The following is a 20,130-nucleotide window of genomic DNA, read 5'->3' as shown; positions in this document are numbered from 1 at the left end:
TTTTTCTTTTAAAAGCAAAGCATAAAAAAAAAAAAGAAAAAAAAAAAAAAAAAAAAAAAAAAAATCAATACAAACTGTTATCTTTTCTCTTCCTCTCTCCCGAAATGTACATATAGGTTGTCTTTTTATTTGCATAAAAAAAATCAATTTTGCCTAAAAGGCTTGCACATACTGTATCTCTCAATAATGAGGATATGGTGAATTATTGAAGTGCTATAGTCTGTGTATTATAAATAAGTGTGCCACATTTACAAAGAGATTTGAAAAGCAGAACTAAGTGCATTTAAAATGTTCTGCAGCTCCGGCTTGGTGCTGTTCTCCTTCCTTGAACATTTTACCTGTGAAACCCTTGCAGGTGTTGCTTACATTAAGCTAAGAATGTTTTATTTGACCAAACCAGAAGCATCTTTGTACAAAATCTGATCAATTTTGCTTTAAAATGTACTTTTATGCAGCTAAGTCCATCTCAAGTAAAATGGAGGTAACCTATAGTGAGGGCTCCTAAATATTGCCACTTGATATATTTACAAACACTCTGGTTAAGGAAGCCTATTAAAAGCAGCCATTATAACGTTTTTTATTCATCTATGTCACAGCCCTTTTTTTTTTCCCCCTCCATCTCTCCCAAAGGTCCTCTCCATCTGTCCTAAAGACATGCGTGCCGACATCTGTGTGCACCTCAACAGGCAGGTGTTCAACGACCATCCGGCGTTTCGTCTGGCGAGCGACGGCTGCTTGCGCTCGCTCGCCGTGGAGTTTCAGACGACGCACTGCGCGCCGGGAGACCTCATCTTCCACATCGGAGAAAGCGTCGACACGCTCTGCTTTGTTGTCTCCGGCTCCCTCGAAGTCATCCAGGACGATGAGGTCATCGCAATACTCGGTAACCCGACGCTGGGTTTTATTTGGACCTATGTTGAAATGTTAAACTTGGACAGAGATTTCATTGTGTCATATTTACACCATTGCCATTACCTTGTTTACGAATACTCCCACTGAGTTTCGCCACTTTTCGTCACGTTGCGTAGACAATTAATTTTGACGAAGTAGGAGGAAAGTATAATGGAAATCTGAAAAGTGTGGTGTGAATGTATATCCCGCCCCTTTGATTCACCATGTCTAGCTGCAATTTCAGCTTCACGTCTTTTAGGAGCATGTATTCACCATACTCACCTAGAAACTAACACTTCTACCAATATAGGTCAAACTGAATCAGATTGGTCAAGACTGACTCACTGAATTTTGTACATGATCTGGTGCAAACTTTTAATTTCCTTGCAGTTTTCTTTCAGCGATGACTTTCATCCGACCAATTTTTCATAATTTTCATCATTTGTGAAGTTTATTAATAATAATTTTGATTTCTACAGATTCTCCCCCACCTCCTGAGCTGTGAATCTGTGCAGCTCCTCCAGAGCTACCATCTTATTTTCAGTATGGAATTATAAAGATTTTTTTTTCATGCCATTTCTATCTTCAATATATACAAACATATGGTGCTTTCTGCACGGTGCTACGTAGTTCATTCTGGAAAAGAGAAAACACGGTTTCAAATGAAAACACGTTTTGTCTTTTTACTTGTGAACTGACGACGTCTGCATCCGTCCAGGTAAAGGGGACGTGTTCGGGGACGTCTTCTGGAAGGAGACCACGCCGGCCCGGGCCTGCGCCAACGTGCGAGCGCTGACCTACTGCGACCTGCACGTCATCAGGAGAGAAGCTCTGATGAGGGTGCTGGACTTTTACACCGCATTTGCCAACTCCTTCTCCCGCAATCTCATCCTGACCTGTAACCTACGGAAACGGGTAAAAAAAAACATGTCACAGGAAGCACTAGTTTTTTTTTTCCCAGACTGAACTTGCACTATTTATTCTACGAAGACCCTAGTAGATGTAAGATTGTTTTACTTTCTAACTTTTAGGGTAAGTTGCTCAGATGATCCGGTAACGTTACCCTGTCTAAACAACATCTCATGAATTATTCACGGATTTTTCCTTTCCGATTCGGTTCGGGTCTCTGCTTGTATGGAGGGTACTGGAACATTTTGAAACAATTCAATCATAAATACATCAAGGAGCTATTTTATAAAGAGTCAAAAGCAGACAAATAAAAATGACCTAGACTTCCTTAATTGTTATATTGAATAAAATCACAGGCGCAGTGAAGCGGCTCTGAATCCAAACAAGTAGCTGCATGTTAAAAGATTCATGACACTTTGATCGTATTATATAGATTTTATATCATATATTATTAATTCAAGGTGCTTTAAGCACTTTTTTGTTGTTGTTGTTTGCACCGGCTTAACTTTTACCCATATACTCTTTAGATGTGTGAAGTTTGCTTTCGTGAGGACAAAACCTGCTGATTCACAAGAAATAAAGGAATCCTGTAAGATGTAGCATGAAAAATAAATAGAGAAAGGAAGTGACCTGCAAATAATTTACTCAGTAAGAAAACAGTACATGGTGCTCAGTAGGAATAAGTAGCTGAAAAAATGTCTATTTCCTAAATATATACAAAACAAAATAGGTGGATTAATCTTAGACTCAATTTCTCGTCATAGCTGCATCTGTCAAAATGCATATTAATGCTCACAGATTGCCTTTGTTGACTGCTTTCATTGCTGCCCTGCAGGTGATCTTCAGGAAGATCGCTGACGTGAAGAGAGAGCAGGAGCGGCAGAGGAGTGAGGTGGCGCTCTCCATTCCCGTGGATCACCCCGTTCGCAAGTTGTTCCAGAGGTTCAGGCAGCAGAGAGACTCTCAAGCGCCAGGAGAGACGCACCCTTTCTCCGACCAAAACTGCATCCAGATGGAGCCGCAGCACCACCGTCACACCGACTCAAACTCCTGCAATCAGCAGCAGGAGCACGGCACCAAGCCGCGCTCAGAAGCAGGGAGCGGAGGCAGGAGAGGCAGCGCAACTTCTCCTCACCAAGAGTGCAATGACTCTGGAAAGGCAGAGCAGTTATGCACCCAAGTGACCATGGAGTTGAGGCCTAGTCAGAGGAGTTTAAAACCTGCACAGAGCGGTGGGACGGGTACAGGCGGAGCCAGCAGCAGAGGGGGGCGAGGGTGGGCGAGATTCAAGAGCGCCGTATCTGCTGAACCGGCGCTTCCCGCCGTTGAGCAGGAAAAGGACACACAGAAAGCGGAGGAGTGTCCGAATGCACCGCAGGCCTCAGAGGAGCCTGCTGCTTCCAAACAGAGCCGGGAATCAGAAGGCGGCGGGCAGACGGGGAGCACGGAGGGCGGCAACACGGCAGGAGACGCCGGAGAGGAAACGAGCGTCCTGCACAAAACCGACTCCTGCGACAGCGGCATCACAAAGAGTGACCTGCGCATTGACCGAGCTGGAGACTCCCGGAGCTCCTTTGAGCGGAGCCCGATGGAAAAGAGCCCACTGGACAGGAGTCCCTTCGAGCACAGCCTGGGGGTTTACACGGAGGTATCCCTGAGGCACTCCTTCCTCCAGCCGGTGTCTGAACAATCCCTGCTGCAGACGACGCTGCACGAGGCCAAGCTGGAGCTGAAAGGAGACATTAGGAAACTGAGCAGTCGGCTGTCTCTCCTCGAGTCGCAAGTGAGCGAAGTCCTCAGGTTGCTGTCGTCCAAAAGGAGACTCTCGCTGCCTCCGACTTCTTCGAAGGCGAGAATAAAAAGTCGCGACGCGGTCGCGTCTTCTAGGGTCGTGGCGCCGAAAGCAGAAGAGGAATCTTTGTGACTCGACATCTGTATATTTTTGATCGGCAACCCGCATGTTTCTGCTGGACTGGAAGGCATTTTGAACACTAAAAACGTGACTGCATGCTAACATTACTTTATGTAACCTATGCATCAAAACCCAGGGATTTTTCTCAGAATTGTATGCACTTTGTACGGCAGTGTGATGCCAAGAAGGCACAGAAACAAATTATGAACAACAACAACAACAACAAAAGTAAAAATACAGCTGATTGTTGAAACTTCTTATGCATCTTATGCAAGCGCCACATAATCTGCTCTGCAGCTTTTATGCATGTTACGGCGTTTTCTTAAAAGGATGCCCAGCAATCACTTTAGTTAAAATGGACATAATAAGAAAACATAAAAACTCCTTTCTTTTATAGAAAACAATGGTTAGTGTTTGATGGGTGGCGATGTCGCCATTTCATTTTAAGATGCTTAGTTTTGCAAATGTTGGGTGCTCAGATTTGCACGTTTACAAACCCAACCCTAAAAGACCCACCCCTCCCCAAACCGGTACAAAGGAGCACGACCTGGTTGGAGGTAATAACCAGTGGCTGGAGGGAGAAAATGCCACTTTAAATGAGTGTTTACAGTGTTGTTAGAAGGAATAATGACACCAGTGGCATGCAACAGAGAAATCATTTTCTCATATCTGGTTACTTTATTAACATAAGACGGTTTGATCTTGGCTTCAAAACAAAAAAAGAAAGTAGAACATAAGTTGATCCTAGATTAGGAAAACCATTCTCAAGATGAGACCATGACAGCCCCCGGGCCCTTTCTGTGGTCCAAAGGATTTGTTGTAAAGAAGAGTTATTTCAGGGTTGCTTTGAAGGAGCTGTGAGGAAACCATGCCAGAGACCGTTTATAATCCAGTTTTATTAAGATGTCAAAAAAAAAAAAAAAAACAAAGCACAGCATGGCTTCTTGAACTATTTACTTTACCAATGTCAATGCGCATATTTTTATCGTTCATCTGCTTGTGTCTCAGAGAAAACAGGAGCCGCTCGGACTTTTTGTTCTCTCCGTAAGATCGGAACATGCTCAACATTTGCACGCGCACAATGGATCGGTCACTTTGTCTAATGTCTCCCCAATGTCCCCTCATCCCTCACTAAAGCTACCACCCCTGGAGTCAGGTAACTGTATGTGCCTTATAAAGTAAAAGCCTCCCACAGAGGTGCACTGATCAAGGTTAAACAGCTAAGTACCTGTTAGGGTTGACCTTTATTTTTTCCCACACTAGTATCATTTAGAAGTTCTGACACAGACTAGTAGAGCATGGAAATCTAAAGGGTGAAAAACATAACAGTATATTAGAAATATTAGTGATCTACACATTTAACGACTGAAGTGTTCAACAAACGGATTTCCCCATGCACATAGAAAGGATTGCAGCATTGTAATGTATAATTTAGATATTGAAACGGAACTGTATTAAAGTCACTATTTATTCTGACATGCAACTAAATTTGCTCAGGTATGCTTATTACAGGTAGACGATTTAAATAATTGGCATTTAATTTTAGATGACTTCCGATTGAGTTAGTGTGGGCTGTGATGTCAGCATGCTGGCCGATTTGGTACATCTGTCCTACGTTAGATCTATTTAGCGACCTTGCATGCATCTGAGGGAGCCTGTCAGCTGTGAAATGAATAATGAAAACAGATTCCTGCTCACCATCTGTTGTTTAGTCTCCTATGTAGCACATCTTTATCTCGTGAAAGTTGGAAACAATTCTGAACTCTGTTTTTGCTAAAGACGAGCAGCTAAAACTCCCAGCACACCAAAAAAAATAAATAAAAATATGCATGGAAATATGAAAGGTTGTGATATGACCTAGAATATCATTTGTCACAGTTTTATTATTTATTTCAGATTGCAGATGAATAAAAATGTCTTCCTTCGTTATCTTCTGTGTAAAAGTATAATTTTCCCCGTTTTAAATGTGAAATAAAATGTGGTGGTCTGCTTTTTATTTCACACACCCAGCACATTTAAGGTTTGTTTTTATTATTTACTATTTTTGTTTTATTTTCACCGTAAAGGCTTAATTAGATATATTATTATTATTATTATTTTAAATCCCAGATAACCTTCTGTTATTTTATTTATTAAAAAAATATATAATTGGTGTATCACTCCCAGTTATGGTTATTTGTGTCAAAATCCTTTTTTGTTTATTTAAACTGGACCATCCCATCTTAAACCTCGTTTAGTCATCCAGAACAACAGGTGGCGCTATTGATCCTTTTTTCAGTCCTCCCTAGTCCGTTTTGTGTTGGTAACAAAATAACTGGAAGACGAATGAAAAAAAAAGTTATAAAGTTTTGCAAGAAACAAAGAAACTAAAAAAAAAACCATCAGGTAAACATTTTCCTCCTTTTTGTTTTTATGTTGAAGTGACTGTCTCTGCTCCTGTATTGCTGTTGGTCGCTACTACAACTTTAAAGCCGTTTCTTGCTTTGGTTTTGTTGTTGATGAGCGTCTTTTAATAAAAATGAAAACTCACCATGTAAGCTTCTGCAAAAGACCAACCCGTAATGCCTGCTCGCCCGCCGTATAATTAAGGCTTCACTCCTCTTAACTTTTTCACTTTTGGTCAACACCAAATTTTAACCCATCCTGTTTGGGTTTTAAGTGAAGCCATTGTAAAATACGCATGCTTTACATTTAATTTATTCTTTGATACAAATAGCAATAGCAAAAAGTTTAACCTGCATTTTTAAAGCTGCCCTTTGCTTCGATTACAGCTTTAGTTTTTTTCTGTGTAATGGAAATGTTTACAGATTCTTCTGGCAAAGCAGCTGAAGCTCAAACAGAATGTACAGAGTGTCCAAGTCCTAAATATACTTTCAACTGAACTAAACTCCTAAACAGGGCTTAGGAAATCTTCCAAGACAAGCCAATATTCCAAGATTTGAACCTCGTTTTAAACTTTTCAGCTGGCCTCCTTGTGTCCCTTGGTCTTCAGGATGCTGTATGTCCACTAATGTTCTCAAACCTCAAACATCTGGATTTACACCGAGATACCCTACATAAGGGTGGACTCCATCATTTGGTGATATCGTGTATTATTTTTCCTTCCTCCTGCGGTGTGAGGAGGCGTTGAACTAAACTTTTATCAGGTCCAAATGATGCTGAAACCTTGCGTGCATTTTTATGTCTTTGAGCAGTTCAGAGATGGAGCTGCAGCTTCCTCCTCACGAGGGAGTCGAGCTCTCTGTGGTCGACATGCACACAGGAGGGGAACCGCTCCGCATCGTTGTCGCCGGCTACCCAGAGGTCAGAGGTGACAGCGTGCTCTCCAAGCGCAGGTACGCCCGCGAGCACCTGGACCACCTCAGGAAGGTGCTGATGTTCGAGCCCCGGGGTCACTACGACATGTACGGGGCCTTGATCGTGGACAGCGAGACGCCCGAGGCCGACCTGGGGGTGCTGTTCATGCACAACGAGGGCTACAGCACGATGTGCGGACATGCCGTCATCGCCCTGGGACGCTTCGCCGTGGACTACAAGCTGGTGAAGGAGCCGCGCTCGCCGGAGACGCAGGTGAACATCCACTGCCCCTGTGGGCTGGTGAAGGCCTTTGTGGAGTACTCTGCTGGTAAAACAGGAGCGGTGAGGTTTCTGAGTGTGCCGGCGTTTGCCTTTGCAACAGGTGGGAGGTTTTTTTTTTAATTTTTTTTAATCTCAAATTGTGGTCAGGTGGTTTTATATTCCACAGGTCTGACTAGATGACTTTACACCAGATGTGACGGTGACGGTGGAAGGATTTGGTGAGGTGACGGTGGACATCAGCTACGGGGGAGCTTTTTATGCTTTTGTTGATGCAGAGAGGTTTGGTCTGGATGTGAAGCAGTCCAGGACTCGGGTTCTGGTGGACGCAGCAACTGCGGTGACTAGAGCCATTAAATCCCAGGTAGGAAACTTTCTCCTTTTACACTTGAAAAGGAAACTATCTAGTCAGCCACAGGAATGTTAATAGAAAGAGTGCTTTCTTTTCATGTGCATGCTATCTACAAGCTTGTCCACATACCTGTCTGTCTACATTCTCCTCCTCCTTTCTCTTCTCCTTGGTAGGTGAAACTGCACCATCCAGTTAGCGACGACCTGGCTTTCCTTTACGGCACCATCCTCACAGACGGCAGAGACCAGTTCTCGCCCGAGCCCACCGCCAACATCTGCGTGTTCGCCGAAGCTCAGGTTCAGGGTCCCTGCACAATCTGGAAAAACCAGCTTCACATCGTCCATTTTCCCTTCCACCAATCCACCTCGGTTCCCCCCCCCCTCATTCTCCATCCCTCAGTCTCTGGTTTTTGCAGATGTCATATTTTAAGCTCTCATTTCTGTACTGAGATAAAACATGCATTCTTAAACATGTAATTCGTTTCCCACCAGGTGGACCGAAGCCCTACTGGCTCAGGTGTTACAGCTCGAGTTGCTCTTCAGTACCACAAAGGTCTCATCCAGCTGAACCAGACCAGGACATTTCAGAGCGGCGCCACCGGATCCCAGTTTACAGGAAAAGCTGTTGAGGTAAGAGAAATTTTGATCTAGATACAGTTCTACGCAAAAGTATTCAGTCCCCAACAATTCCACATTTTGTCAAATTATAAGCAAAAACATCAGTTTATTCTATTAGCATTTTATGTCGTTGGTAAAAACCAATATAGTGCCTAGTCGTAAAGAGGAAAGACAATTATATGTGGTTTTGAATCAGTGTGGCAGCCATTTACATTCAAATCATTCATTTTTTAATATGTTTGTATAAAAAACATGCGTTTTGCAAAGTTTTATTTAGTATTTTTTAAATATATTATTTTTCTGTTTTCCTTTTTAGCTTTCTTTACTGGGTGCATAAAATTATTGATTAAATACAAAGTTTTACCAAATGAATAGATCTTAAACCGTGTCATGTTTAAGCAAAAGACTGTCTAGAATATTTACACTAAATCAATGCTGTAAGTGGTCTGTTGGTTCTAGATTTTTAGGTTAACATAATAAAAAAATAATAAAAAAATTAAAATAAAAGTACAAATTTATATGGTAAATTTCAGCTCTCTTTTTGTCCCCACCAAGCAAATAAAAATAAAAATAAAATAAAATTGGACGGATTCAAATGGATCTAAAATCACATTTTAGATTTTTTTTCCCCCCCTCATTTTTGGCTCTTACCGTCTTTGACTAAACGTTCACTACATGAGCAAAACTAAGCTCTCGTCATTCTTATTAAAACCACCAGTTCTGACTCTTAAGCTGAGCTTTAACCTGATTTATGAGCCGATGGCGACTTCTGTGTCGACCCCCCACAAACCTTTTCCCCGGAAGTCCGAGGTGAACTCTTGTCGTTTCCGTTTCTCTTCAGGAGACCAGATGCGGCGACTTCAGGGCAGTTGTGGTGGAAGTAGCCGGCCGAGCTTTCTACACCGGGGTTTCACGCTTCGTACAGGAGCCGCAAGACGAGCTGACCCACGGGTTTCTGCTAAAGTGAACGTTGTCGTCACTGGAAGTGAAATCCCCTTAGAAAATACAGCGAACCGACCACTAGGTGGAGCCAGAGGTCAGGTTGATATGAGCGTCAAAGATTTTGTGGTGCGAGATGTTCAGCTACAGATTTTTAACCAAAACAAAAGTTAAAGTTGAATAAAGACAGAACTCAAGCGCAATTTCTCCCATTTATTATTACTATTATTATTATTAATAATATCCGATCAAATGGAAGGCAGTATTTAAATTATAAAAGTTGAGTGGGGATGTTTTGACGCTGGATCGATTCACAGAGCTGAAATTCAAATACATAGTTACCTATACATGGGTTTTTAAATGCAGTGTAAGTCCAGCCAGTGTGCTGAAAACATACTTAATTTGTTCAAATAACGACATTAAAGTGGGGCAACTCTCATTATGGGTAGGGAAATATAGTTCAAGAATTGTTTTCTGTTCTTAAAATGGTATTTAGCATAAGAATTATACATTTCTATGTGTGTGTGTGTGCAAGCACACACCCTTATATTTGGATATATGCTGTTTATGACATGAGTGTTCACACATGTTGAGAGGCTGCAGGTTGTGAGAGTACCCCACCCAACAAAGAAAAACCAACGCAGTCAAGGCCAGCTCTTAACAGGAGAATGTTCAAATGAAACATATACACACATATATATAATAAATGCTCCCCATCAGTAATGAATAGAAAAATCCCTGCTTCTCTATTACTTTCAGTTTGTGTCCCAACAACGCAGAGTCTCAGTCCTCTGATGTTTCTGCAACAGCAGAGCATCAAGTCTGTCTGGGACACCACAGGTAGCAGAACCTGGCCGCCTTTCGATCTATGAAATCAGTCTGTACAAAATGGCCTCTCCCGGCTCCGGATGAGTCTAAAAGCTGCACGTTTCAGTTTTGTGCATAGATTCCGATGTAGAAAAGCAGCACGAAAAGGGATCTTATCAAACAACCGCAAGCATCTCCCACACCTGGAGGGAGGCTGTTCTCCAGCTTTGTCTGAACAAGCTGATCTGATTTGGTCAACGTTTAATCAGTGTTTGGTTTCCGCCCCCTCTCTTATGGCAATCTAACAGAATAAGATAAAAAAAAAAAAACAAGTTACTGAATGTGTTGTGTAGTGCATGGCTCTGCAACGAGGTCATGATTTATTCAAGCCTATCTGGGTGGAGGTGGATGAAGGTGAGGAGGAATGCGGAGGTCAGTTTCACCCAGTGGGAAACCGATGGTGAAGAAGAAAACGACGAGCGAGCGGGGACGGACGTTTTAGATGTTGAGCTTCGTGACCGGCCGCTCCCTGCTTGAGTCCGTGCTCTGGTTGTTGATCCGTTTGCGGTTGCGTTTCATCTTGGACAGGTCCTTGTCAAACACTTCGCCCGATCGCAACGCAGACACCAGGTCGTCAAACTCGCCGCCGTCGTCCTCGCCGTTTGCTTTCGCCTTCCGGGCCTTGCGTTCTTTCTCCCTCTGCTCTTTCAGCTGGTGACACGCAGGAACAAGCAGCTCATTTATAAATCTCTCCAAGTGGATTCTCATTAACTTACAAGAGACTGAATCATTTCCAGCACAGCACTGCTTTAGATCTAATAAAGTGTTGGTTTTCCTGCGCATAAAACCTGTAGAACAGTTTCATTTGTTTTCATTCATCTGCTGAACCTAAATTAGCAACAGCTGACTCGAACAGGTTTCTTCCTTCCTCTCTTCCTTCAATTATTACATTGCTGCCAATGTATCCGTTTAAGCACAGCAATTTGGCAACTTGGTTTTCTCTTAATTATGTTCGTCTGGGGCTTTTAAAGATTTTAAACAGAGTCTTGCAGATAAGAGAAAATGTACAAAAATGAAAACTTGTGCACCTGGTTGTTGAACTTTTCACCCTTGAAAAAAATCGAAAATTGTCATAAAAGTACAAGTGTGCATTTAGACTTCCGAGTGAAAGTGTAAATGGTTCATAAATGCCCCTAAACCAAAACTTTGCCGTCAACAACGTCACACACCTGAGCTTCCATTTTGGCCCTGCGCTCCTCCTCTTCCTTGCGTTTCCTTATGTTCTCGTTTTCCTGCTGAGCCTCCGTGAACGACTGCAGGAACTGGTCGAAGATGCCAAAGAACTCATCTGGCTGCATCTTGCTGGCATCCTCCCCAAAGTGCTTCACTGCCCTCAGGAACTGCAGGACCAAAGCGAAGAGGAACACAGAGAGGGGCACAGGGGATTAGATTTACTGCCGCAGTCAGCAGAAGCACGTCTTCCTCTGTCTTCTACCGTTTTACAGGAGACTCGTTAAGCTTTCGGCTCCTTTGAAATCGGAGCAGGGCAGCAGAAGTCGGGAGCTTTGAAGCCCAAGTTAAGCTTAGATATGACTGGCTACTGATTAGAGCAGAGGTCGGGGGGCTGGAGCCAGAGCCCCAAATTAAGGCAATGTGTTTGTTGGGTGTTTTGAGCAGCTAGTTAAAAAGGAGAGCGTCCGGATGTGAGGTCACGCTGAGAATATATACCTTTAAAAATGAGATGTTTACAGCAGCTCCGACAGGAAAACCATAAGGTAGATCAAAGATGCTTTTAAAGGATTTTAAAGAAGTCACCTCATCACTTTGGTCGTCTTTCTAACATCTTATGGAAATAAATAAGAAAATGCAGCATATGGATATTTTAAATGCACTTTTATGTACAAAACTTATATAAATCCAATGGTCTGATGTCATAATCTCAGATAAAAAGGGAAAAACATGCTCAGGCTTTAAGCAGTAATAATCAACCCAATAAACTAAAGCTTCTTCTGTGTTATTCAACACTGGCGCTTTACTTTAAGGAAGAAAAAGCATCCGTGAAATATCGTGTTTATGCAGCTGGCAGGTGTAATCCCACAGCGTGAAATGATCCTAGACTTGTGCTCCTGTTTCTTGGACCCAATAAAACGCGCGAGGGGTCCTGCAGCAGGAAGCCGAGACGCTTCCCCCCCCACCCCCTGCTGTTCGCTTTCCTACAGAGGTGACTGATGGGGGTCAACGAGACGTGTAGAAACAGCTGCGCCGAGAGGGAACCAGAAGAGAGCTTTCAGCGCCCGTGTCTTGGAGTGACAGTGATGCGCTCCTGTCAGCTCACATGTGGTTTCCTCCAGAAATCAACCCTTTCGGATCGACTCACCAGTTCTTTGGCTTCGGCGAGAGAGTCCTCCACGTCGGAGAAGCTGAAGCTGGCCACCGTGATGAACTGGCTCACCACTGACACAAATTTGTCACCTACTTCCTGCGGGCGATCCTTCTGGAAGTCCAGCTCCTGTAATTGTAAAATAAAAAAAATAATTATCAAAAGAAGAAAATGTAAATTGAGCAACATTTTAAAAGGCTGAGAATGTGTTATTTTTAAAAGTGTAATTGCTGTAATAGTAACATGAATGTTTGACTCACACTCTCAACACTTTTTAAGCCACTGCGCAGGTTGCCAATGTCTTTTTCCAGCTCTGTCATGCTGGAATAAAACAGAGAAAGTGGATAATTGCCTACAGAGAGGAGTAATCATCCTTAAAACCAGTTTAATAGCAGACTGTGAAGATTGGGTGCTTCCTTAACTATATCCTTAATAGGAAAAAGAAATCGAAAGGTATTAGCTTTGAAACCTAACGGATGAGGACCATACCCAGAGATTTAAATGATCTCAGTGACAAAAGTGGAAAAAAAAAAAAAAAATCTCACATTTCTCTATATGCATAAATGGCATCATTTATGCTTTGTTTTTAAACTGTTACTTTGTCACGAAAGCACGTTAAATTAGTGATCCGTGCAGTAAAACATAATGACAGCGAATGGAGGCAGTTGAAAGTCTTAGTTTTCCACACAATCACTGTGTGTTTTACTTGTAATGGTTAAAGAGCACCACAATGATGTAGCTGTCTAAAGATGACTCAAGAATGCAACTCAAACTCTGCATCCGCCTAATAAAACATAAAAAAAATCAGAGTGGCGTGGCGGTAGGATGGAAGACTTTAGTCCTTGATGAAACTATCCAGAGTTCATCAGTAACCCAAAAAAATAACATAGTTTTATGAACAATTTAGCCAAAAGAAAATAAAATATGTATTTTTTTTTACATACTTGACTTTAGCTGCCTCAGAGACACTCTGCAGATCATCCTGGAACTTGAGGACTTTGGGGTATTTCTTCTCTAGGATGGTGATCAGGTAGTGCAGCAGAGTTATATTCCTGAGTTAAAGAGGCACAAAGGAGTGAGTAAGTGTGCTGTATTTGATTAATGGAGCTTCACCAGAAAAATAAAACATTCCCAGTTCCTTATCATACTTGGATATAGTCAGTGGTACTGCTGACAAACTTACTTGTCAATACTGGACTTGGTATCGGCGATCTTGTTGAGCGAAGACACTTTAAAGCCGTAAGCGTTCCCTCGCTGACCCTTGTTCATGTAGTTTCCAAAAGCAAGCACCACCTCCAACAGCTGCTTCAGGTTTCTACTGTGTAATATCTCCTTGGAAGCCTTAGTGAGAGCTAAAGCAAAGAAATGGGACGCTTGCGTCAAAATGACAGGAGTGTGGATTAATAAAATAAAACAAATCCAGACATTTTTACTGTCAACCCTGGGAAAAATATGGAAAAAGCCTAAAACAGATCCTAGTTTTTATTGAAGTATTACGATCCCACCCTGAAAAAAGATCCCACCGTTATATTGAGCACATTTATTTTCTCCAGCTGTTAACACTTTATACAATCCCATTTGCAAATAGGATAGCACCTGGTCCTCTATAACATTTCACAAGGTTGAATCTTACAGAGACAGGGGATTTCTGTTTAGGAGAGACAGTCCAGACTCGTGGGCCCTTTCTGATGCCGTTTCTTGTCCTACTTCAGTTTGGGGGACTGAGATGGCCACAGAATTAAGTAAGATTTTGTTTCTGGTGAGCAATTTTTGTGTCAATTTGGCCACATTTTAATCCAGAAAACCCCCACCACGGCCTTTCTTATGTTTTGTTTGGCAGAGGCCACCAGATTTTCATACTCCACTCACCCTGGTATTTCATAGAGTCGATGATGGGATGCACGCTAACAACATTCCAATAATCTGAATGTTGTTGACCAACATTCAAATGCTGTGGGCCTTTGAAAGAGAAAGAGGCCCACAGCATCACTCATCCTTCACTCGACTTACTATTTTATCCCTTAGAGATTACACGTACACTTCATAGTAGTTGCAGATTTACAACTACCACTAGAGGGGCCTCAGGGCAGAATATTGGTGGGTTGACTTTATTTCTTTTAATCACAAGCTATATCGAACACATATACAGAATGCCTTAAAAATAAATAATAAAAAAAAACATCTGAAAAGGGGCTTAGTCTTATCTTACTGATGTACACAGTTCCAGTTACAGTCCCAGTGCAAGACAACCCAGGTGTTTTTCTTGCATCACTCCCAACCAACTTTTTATTTTAAGCTTGTGCTGCTGCAATAAGAGATTAATTCATTTTAAAAGGCACTTCTTTACCAGGGATGCCAATCAGTATGACCGAGTGAAGTTAAATCTCATTCTACGGATTTGCTCACCTTCAATTTTGGGTTTGATCTCAGCTATCCTCTCTGCAAACTTCTTCTTGAAGTACAACGACTGAAGCCTCTGCTGGTAGTGGTTTATTCTGAAAGGAAGACGAAGAGCAGGCGAAATTAAATATGAATAGGGAAATAAATAGATTTACTGAAAAGCCACAAAACAGACCCTTCATAAAACCAAAACTATTCATCTCACTTAATGACATAAGATTTGTGGTGGTGGAAGTATTTTTGGCAGGGTTCGTAAGAGCAATAAACTACAGAATCCGAAGCTTATGACAACCACAGTGACATGCGTAGTTCTTTCAAGACTCTATGAAAAGTTGACAGATTCTTAAAATAAAACCTCAAAACTTTACATTTTAGCAATCCTTTTTAGCCTTTTTAAATATCTGTTAGAAAAAAAACCCATATATATTCTGCAGCTATTACATGTTATAACATATGTTCTTTTTTTTGGTTTAGTTTTTTTTTTTTTTTACAGCTTACATAACTCTGATTGCAAATTAGGAATGAAAATACTCTTACTACATTGTTGTTTCTATTTAATCATCCCCCAAATTTAGAAGTCGTGATTCACACTCAGCTATTGTTCCCTCCTAAGTAGAAACCCATGTGTCGTTTCATTTATTTATTTATTTGTGCTCTCTGCAACAAAGTCTATTGTTTGAGCCCCGCCAACCTGAAGCTCCCGGCTCTCACGTTAAGGAGGATCCTGCAGGCGGCAAATGTAATTACCTGCTCATCTCATAGAGGAAGCGGTCAGGTTTGGCCATGCGATCCAGCTCATGCTTGTGCTCCTCAAGGAGATCCACGTCACTCTTCTCAGGAACAAACTTCAGCAGCTGATCGAGCAAAGTGAGGATGTTTACAAATCCGGCAGTAAGGCAGCAGATGTGTACAGCACAATACGGGCGTTTCTTGCTCGGTACGTCTGGGCTTCCGTGTCCATACCTGCTCCAGCATGTCTTTAGGAAGGTCCTCATGCTCATCCATGGTAAGAATGGCTCTCTTAATCTCCTCATTCGAGAGCTTCAGTCTGCAGTACACAACAAGTGAGTCAGCTGAAAACGCACTTTGTTTCCGCTCGGCGTGACAGTTTCGTCTGAACTCACCGTGAGAGCAGGATGTTGCAGTTTTGAGCCCGACGGCCATCGATGACCGACAGCTCCTTGACTTTCTTAGAGCTCAACGTGTCGTCTTCTGCTTCTTTCTGTTCAGGGTTAAGATCAGAGCTATAGTAAACTATTTCGGCAGGTGACACACAGAAGCAAAACACTGATTAAGCCCCATTTTTCACCAGACTAAGACTGCACAACAAGATCAGAAATAATACTAAAAATCTGGCAGAAAGTGGATAGCCCTAGAGGGGTCCTCTGTGGTGCGCCAAGAACACAGTGCGCTCCCCATTATGCTGGATCATAAGAGTTGAGTTGAGAGTTCCCAGACTTTGTTTAGCATGCACTAAACATCTGAGGTGGTTCATTATCGTGCTGGTAGCGTATCTGGCTCTGGTGTGAATGGCCTGGTAACAGTAGTGGCTGCTTAGTCATGATGAGTAGTTCTTGGGGAATTTAAAACAGAAAATGTGAAGCAGAAAGGTCCACAGACTGTCTGCAACTATTATGCATGGGAGGGGGGGGGGTCCTGCCACTGCTTTGCCAGCAAGGGTGCTGATGTGATTAATCCTCACTTTTCCAAGAAAAAAAAAGAAAGAAAAGGAAAACTCAGCTTTATGCTCAGGTCTGTGGCTTATATGATGCTCCAAGCTAAGGTTAAGCGCGAAAACCTCCAAACTGCAATTTTTGGGAAGACCTAGAACAGATGCGCGCTCTTCACAATGCAGCGCAAATACAAAATGCCAAATGTTAACGGTGAGAGGCTGGTGAGGACACTAATGGCGTTTCCTCGTCCCAAGCAAAGCTGAAACTGAACGTAGGGATGCAGAAACCTCCAAAGTGTATTGGAAACTTCCAGATTGTGAGGAAGCGTTTTGTTGCAGAGGTGATAGGTGTGGTTCTGAACAAAAGAGAGGAGGACTGTTCTTGCCTTCACGTGGAAATGATAAACCAGTGACTTTTTTTAAATTATAAATCCCATAAACAACTGGGCAGTATTAACCCAGTGAGAAGAGACACAGCAAAACATAAAAGAGGGACTAAAACTCTACAATGGCTTTGTAGGAGACACACAATGAGCTCTTAACATCACAAACATGACACACAGACAACAAACATCCCAAATACTCAACAGTAGAGAAAAATCAACTCACCTGTTTGCTGTTATTGATCATTAAGAAGTCCTAAAATGCAGCAGGAAGCAGGGAAGATGGAAGCATTCATTAGAAATGAGTAAAGCAGTTACGTGATTGCAGCCCATAAGAGCAGACAGCAAATGAATCAGAGCTCATTCGGCGCTTCAGTGACAATGAATCAGTAGTGAGGTGAGCAGCAGTGAGACGGGATGAGTGGTTCAATTAATCAATGTGTGCTCGTTGTCACATGCTGCGCACATTAACGTCTGTCGGCTGTCTCCATGTTGGGTCACTGTGAAATTTAATCAGGCTGGTAACTGACTTCTAAAACAAAACTCAGCCCACGTTCTTACATTCTACATGCAATCTCAGTGTAATGTTGAGTGTATTAAACATGCTTAAATGCATGAGAGCATTTTTTATATATACACACATATAAAAAAATACCACAAATCAATAATTTGTAATGTGCAGAAATTAAAGCAAAAGAGAACTAAAACCAAAAGGAAGCCAATTCGGAACTTTTGCTTTTCCTTCCACTTCACAATAATGTTCCATTTGTGTTGGTCTGTCACCTCTAATCGTCCAAAAAATACATTTAACAGTGTTGTCCTCGTGCAATAAAAAGTGAACAAGTTCAAGCAACGCAAGAAAACGCAAAACAAACAAAATCAACAGGAAGCTGATTGTGCTGATTAAACTCATGCACATACAGTCACACAGACCATATGATCAATTCAAATATAAAAGATCAGCAAGATTCAAGCATCAAAGTTGTGGAACTTGGATGATGAAAACGTGAAAAATGGCAGAACAAAAATCTGAATATAAAAAAAAAAGAAAAGAAAGAAAAACCTGCTGTTCCTGTCTAAAGTTGAACCTGAATCATACCTGCTGTCTCTGATAGGCTGAGAATGTCTTTTCTATGTCCACCAGATCCAGGACTTTAAAAACTCTGGCATCGTCCACATCCATCCACACAGTACCCTCCAGCTTATTCTGTGCAGAGGAAAGTATACATTTTACCCCAGTGTCATTTTATTTACAAAAAAAAAAAAAAAAGCTTGGCATTGAATCTCTTTACTGCTCCCACCTCAGCCAACTTGGACCAGTTGAAAGACTTGAGAGGATTGGTTGGCTGAGGAATGGTCTTCTTCTTCAAAGATGGTCCCAGGGGGGCTCCTGGTGGTGGAGGGATGCCCCCCATGGGTGCGTGTCCAGGGGGGGGCGGAGGGCCACCGGGTGGAGGGGGCGGAGGAGGTGGAGGCATGGCACCACCGGGAGGAGGAGGAGGTGGGGGGCACATGCCTGCAAGTGATGGCATCGGTGGAGGAGGCAGGGGGCTGCCAGGGGGACCGGGGGGCAGAGGAGGACCTCCAGGAACGACAGCTGCTGCCTGTCTCTGCAGGGACAGAATGAAAACACAAAGGAGGGTTCAAATGCAAGTCTCTCGTGTTGCACATCTATGAAAACGACAGAAAATTAATTAACAACCTTATGCTATTGAAGTAAAAGGAGTTTGTTTTTAACAAAAACCTGTGATTTTTCAGTTTATTTCACAGTGATATAAACATACGGTGCTGAGTTCATGCAGCTGCGCTGTAAGTTCGGCCACTTGCTGTTTGACATTCTTGTGTTCGTTGCTCTCCTTTTCCAGCTTCTCTTTCATCTTGTTGAGCGTCTGCATCATCTCCTCTTTCTCCTGCGTCTTTGCGTCACATTCGCGTTCTTTCTTCTCAAACTTTTGCTGCAGCTCATGGTGTTCTGTTGTGGAGAAATAATCGTCAGCACCGAGTTCGCTCAGTCTGGATTTGAAGTCGAGGAACGCACGCACCTTTCCTCATCTTCTCTGCCTGCTCTTTCCACTGTTTGACCTCGTTTTCATTGACCAGCCTGTGCAGGAAAATGACAACGGATAATTAATCGCAGCCCGCGGATGAACTTTAAGAAGAAACCCTCCGGAGCCAACATTGTAAACTTTGTGACTTTCAGCTCGTCAGCGAGCACAGCACTCTTGCGCATTCCTCACTCCCACAGTCATGTAATTCCTTCCATGTCCCCATTTATTTCTGTGTGTTAAAGGACGAGCGGAGCACTCACATCCTGACCACATTCTTTACGTTAAAGTTCTCCAGTGGTGCGATGTCTGGGTCGTGACCTTTATCGTTCTGCAGGACCATCTGCTGGACGATCCGGTCCAACAGCAGCCAGTACTGTACCGTGTTTCCACTTCTCTTGTCTGGAAATGAAAAAAAAGTATAAGACGCAACACGTGCAAGTTTGTCATGAATTGAACTCAAACATCCACAACTTTTCCTATGTACGCAATAAACCCATTTTTCTAAAATATTGTTCACTAATCTCCCAACATCTGTGTTTTGAGCAATTTTCTGTTCCGCAGATAATCCATCTCACCTTGCATGTGTGACGTATCAAGATGCTGATTAGACAGCGTGATTATTGCAGAGGTATGTCTCGGACTGGCCACAATAAATGGCCACTCCGAAATGAGTAGCTTTATCACACGGCGCAATGCCACAGATGTTTCAGGCTTTGAGGGAGCGCAGAAATGCCCACCAGAGCCGTTGACCATGAACTGAATGTTCACTTCGCTGCCATAATCAAAACTTGTAATGACAGCAGCACAGGACTTCCACATCCAGAAAATTCACCTCGAAAATTGTCTGAGACGTGCAAAAAGGACAAAATGTTTCAAACATTTTGTATAACCAAAGGATTTCTGCAGAAACTGTCAGAAACCATCGCAGGAACGGTCAATTGTGCAAAGATCTATACACAATTAATCAAAGCTGAAAACATCCCAGTTTTTGCGTGGCCAGCATTCGTACCAGACATGTCAGCTACTGAGCAGTTTCGGGATGCTCTGGATCAGCGTGTTGCAGTTTCTACCGATATCCAGCAACTTAGCACAGCCATTGAAGAGGAGCGGAATCAATAACCTGATCAACTCTATGTGAAGCAAATGTGTTGGGCTGTACGAGGCAAACGGTGGTCACACCAGAAACCGACTGGTTTTCTGACCCTCCCAGTAAGGCAAAACCGCACATTTCAGAGTGGCCGTTT

The 20,130-nt window shown here is 42.6% G+C and overlaps 3 protein-coding genes across 6 annotated transcripts in view; 2 read left to right on the top strand and 1 right to left on the bottom strand.

Moving 5' to 3' along the window:
* The window catches only part of LOC106949070 (potassium voltage-gated channel subfamily H member 5-like), a 20,046-nt gene extending 14,405 nt beyond the window's left edge, over positions 1–5,641 (top strand). Inside the window, exons 10-12 of the mRNA XM_015035087.1 lie at positions 631–883; positions 1,610–1,806; positions 2,636–5,641. Of these exons, the coding sequence (XP_014890573.1) occupies positions 631–883; positions 1,610–1,806; positions 2,636–3,724 (1,539 nt within the window). The 3' untranslated portion in view covers positions 3,725–5,641. The remainder of the gene's footprint in view (positions 1–630; positions 884–1,609; positions 1,807–2,635) is intronic.
* Positions 5,642–5,837: 196 nt separating this feature from the next.
* l3hypdh (trans-L-3-hydroxyproline dehydratase) lies at positions 5,838–10,326 on the top strand. 2 transcript variants are annotated; one of them, XM_015035086.1, is made up of 6 exons: positions 5,838–6,097; positions 6,907–7,391; positions 7,483–7,652; positions 7,814–7,936; positions 8,132–8,269; positions 9,099–10,326. In XM_015035086.1, exons 2-6 carry the CDS (start codon positions 6,914–6,916, stop codon positions 9,222–9,224), a joined length of 1,035 nt encoding a protein of 344 aa, XP_014890572.1. In that variant the 5' UTR covers positions 5,838–6,097; positions 6,907–6,913; the 3' UTR covers positions 9,225–10,326. The 2 variants fall into 2 exon arrangements, with proteins under 2 accessions (XP_014890572.1, XP_014890571.1); XM_015035085.1 differs by lacking the exon at positions 5,838–6,097 and having other exon boundaries at positions 6,116–7,391.
* daam1b (dishevelled associated activator of morphogenesis 1b) overlaps positions 9,398–20,130 on the bottom strand; it is a 48,666-nt gene continuing 37,933 nt past the window's right edge. For 2 of the 3 annotated variants that reach the window (XM_015035083.1, XM_015035082.1), the window contains exons 11-26: positions 19,147–19,285; positions 18,881–18,939; positions 18,623–18,810; positions 18,140–18,448; positions 17,938–18,045; positions 17,065–17,094; positions 15,908–16,005; positions 15,747–15,831; positions 15,531–15,637; positions 14,790–14,878; positions 13,567–13,735; positions 13,328–13,435; positions 12,644–12,704; positions 12,381–12,512; positions 11,233–11,403; positions 9,398–10,714 (exon numbers count right to left, since the gene is read on the bottom strand). In XM_015035083.1, the coding sequence (XP_014890569.1) occupies positions 10,502–10,714; positions 11,233–11,403; positions 12,381–12,512; positions 12,644–12,704; positions 13,328–13,435; positions 13,567–13,735; positions 14,790–14,878; positions 15,531–15,637; positions 15,747–15,831; positions 15,908–16,005; positions 17,065–17,094; positions 17,938–18,045; positions 18,140–18,448; positions 18,623–18,810; positions 18,881–18,939; positions 19,147–19,285 (2,066 nt within the window). In that variant the 3' untranslated portion in view covers positions 9,398–10,501. The remainder of the gene's footprint in view (positions 10,715–11,232; positions 11,404–12,380; positions 12,513–12,643; positions 12,705–13,327; positions 13,436–13,566; positions 13,736–14,789; positions 14,879–15,530; positions 15,638–15,746; positions 15,832–15,907; positions 16,006–17,064; positions 17,095–17,937; positions 18,046–18,139; positions 18,449–18,622; positions 18,811–18,880; positions 18,940–19,146; positions 19,286–20,130) is intronic. The other variant, XM_015035084.1, reaches the window with a different exon arrangement.

The sequence above is a fragment of the Poecilia latipinna genome, unplaced genomic scaffold (genome assembly GCF_001443285.1).
Source record: "Poecilia latipinna isolate Pla-1442-1.1 unplaced genomic scaffold, P_latipinna-1.0 Scaffold323, whole genome shotgun sequence".
Lineage (NCBI taxonomy): Eukaryota > Metazoa > Chordata > Actinopteri > Cyprinodontiformes > Poeciliidae > Poecilia > Poecilia latipinna.
Note: the sequence above shows the minus strand (reverse complement) of the source record. Positions and strands in the feature narration are given on the sequence as shown.

What these genes read in the sequence shown, in the direction of transcription:
- l3hypdh (XM_015035085.1), top strand. Translation starts at nt 6,893, where the DNA reads ATGTCTTTGAGCAGTTCAGAGATGGAGCTGCAGCTTCCTCCTCACGAG. An exon ending in CTAGAGCCATTAAATCCCAG is followed by an intron (nt 7,653 to 7,813) that starts GTAGGAAACTTT and finishes TCTCCTTGGTAG; the next exon opens with GTGAAACTGCACCATCCAGT. An exon ending in GCGTGTTCGCCGAAGCTCAG is followed by an intron (nt 7,937 to 8,131) that starts GTTCAGGGTCCC and finishes GTTTCCCACCAG; the next exon opens with GTGGACCGAAGCCCTACTGG.